The 1,362-nt window shown below is 64.3% G+C and overlaps 1 protein-coding gene across 1 annotated transcript in view; it reads right to left on the reverse strand.

Annotated features, from left to right (window-relative positions):
- Positions 1-6: 6 nt before the first annotated feature.
- LOC130588282 (signal-induced proliferation-associated protein 1-like) overlaps positions 7-1,362 on the reverse strand; it is a gene marked incomplete at its 3' end in the record, with an annotated part of 4,527 nt that continues 3,171 nt past the window's right edge. The window contains exon 3 of the mRNA XM_057389218.1: positions 7-693. Within this exon, the coding sequence (XP_057245201.1) occupies positions 7-693 (687 nt within the window). The remainder of the gene's footprint in view (positions 694-1,362) is intronic.

Below are 1,362 nucleotides of genomic sequence, written 5' to 3' on the forward strand. Positions count from 1 at the left end.
TGGGGCAGCCGCAGCCCCAACCACTCTCCCGCCCCATGGAAAATCTCCAAACGCCCCTCGGAGAATCCCCAACCCAGCACGTCCCGGCAAGCGCAGCTGAAAAGTGTCCCTGGAGTGGCGACCGTCCCCACCTGGGGGGCGACTTCCCCTGGGGAGGGGTCTGCGACCGCACCCGCGTTCCCAGGGGGCTCCCCGGGGTGCGCGGGGACCCCTGACCCCGAATTCCCGTGATTTCGAGGTTTTTCCACCTCGTTGGCGACCGAACCGGGGGTGGCGGCGACCACCACCACCCTCTCGGCGGCCACCCCGAGCAAACACGGCAGCTCCACCCCGCCGGGCCCCCCGTTTTCAACGCGAGCCCCCCAAACCAACGCTCCCGCCACCGCCGGAGCCCCCGAACCCCCCGAAACCGCGGTGGAGCCCCCTCGGCGGCGCCCCCCGATTGTGGGGAGCCCCCGGGGGGGTGCGGGCAGTGGGGTCCCCCCGCCGTGAACGCGCAGCAGCTCCTGGAGGTATTGGCGGCGGGTGCGCGCAGCCATCGCCCCCAAACGACCCCCCCGAGCCGCCGCGTTCTCGCCGTTGATGGCTTTGGCCAGCAGGAAGGGGCGCAGACCCGAGCCCCCCAAAAATCGCTGCCCCTCGGACAGAGGAGGGCCGAACGGGGGGGTTTCTTCCGGACGCACCACGGCCACGCTGAGAGAGGGGGGAAAAAGGAGGGGTTTAGGGATCCCAAAATCCGTGCGGGACCTTCAGAAAAGGGGTTTAGGGATCCCGAAATTCATGGGGAACATCCAGGAGAGGGGTTAGAGACCCCAAAATCCGTGTGGGACCTTCAGGAGAGGGGTTTAGGGACCCCAAAATTCATGGGGAACATCCAGGATTAGGATTTAGGGATCCCAAAATTCGTGGGGGACCCTTAGAAAACACGAGAGACCCAGGAGGGGAAGGAAAAGGGGGGTTAGAGACCCCAAAATCCGTGCGGGACCTTCAGAAGGGGATTTAGGGACCCCAAAACCACTGGGAGACCTTCAGAAAGGAGGAGAAGCCACCGGGATGGGGGAAAGGGGGGTTTAGAGACCCCAAAATTGGTGGGGGACCTCCAGGAGGGAGCTTTAGGGACCCCAAAATTCGTGGGGGACCCTTAGGAAACACGAGAGACCCAGGAGGGGAAGGAAAGGGGGGGTTTAGAGACCCCAAAACCCATGGGGACCTCCAGGAGGGCGGTTTAGAGACCCCAAAATTCGTGGGGGAGCCCCAGGAAGCACAAGAGAGCACCGGGGAGGGGGAAATGGGGGGTTTAGAGACCCCAAAACCCGTGGGACACCTCCAGAACCCCTCGAATGAGCCCCCCAACCCCTTTTT

Source organism: Malurus melanocephalus, unplaced genomic scaffold (assembly GCF_030028575.1).
Source record: "Malurus melanocephalus ecotype Western Australia unplaced genomic scaffold, MMel_1.1 scaffold_4087, whole genome shotgun sequence".
Lineage (NCBI taxonomy): Eukaryota > Metazoa > Chordata > Aves > Passeriformes > Maluridae > Malurus > Malurus melanocephalus.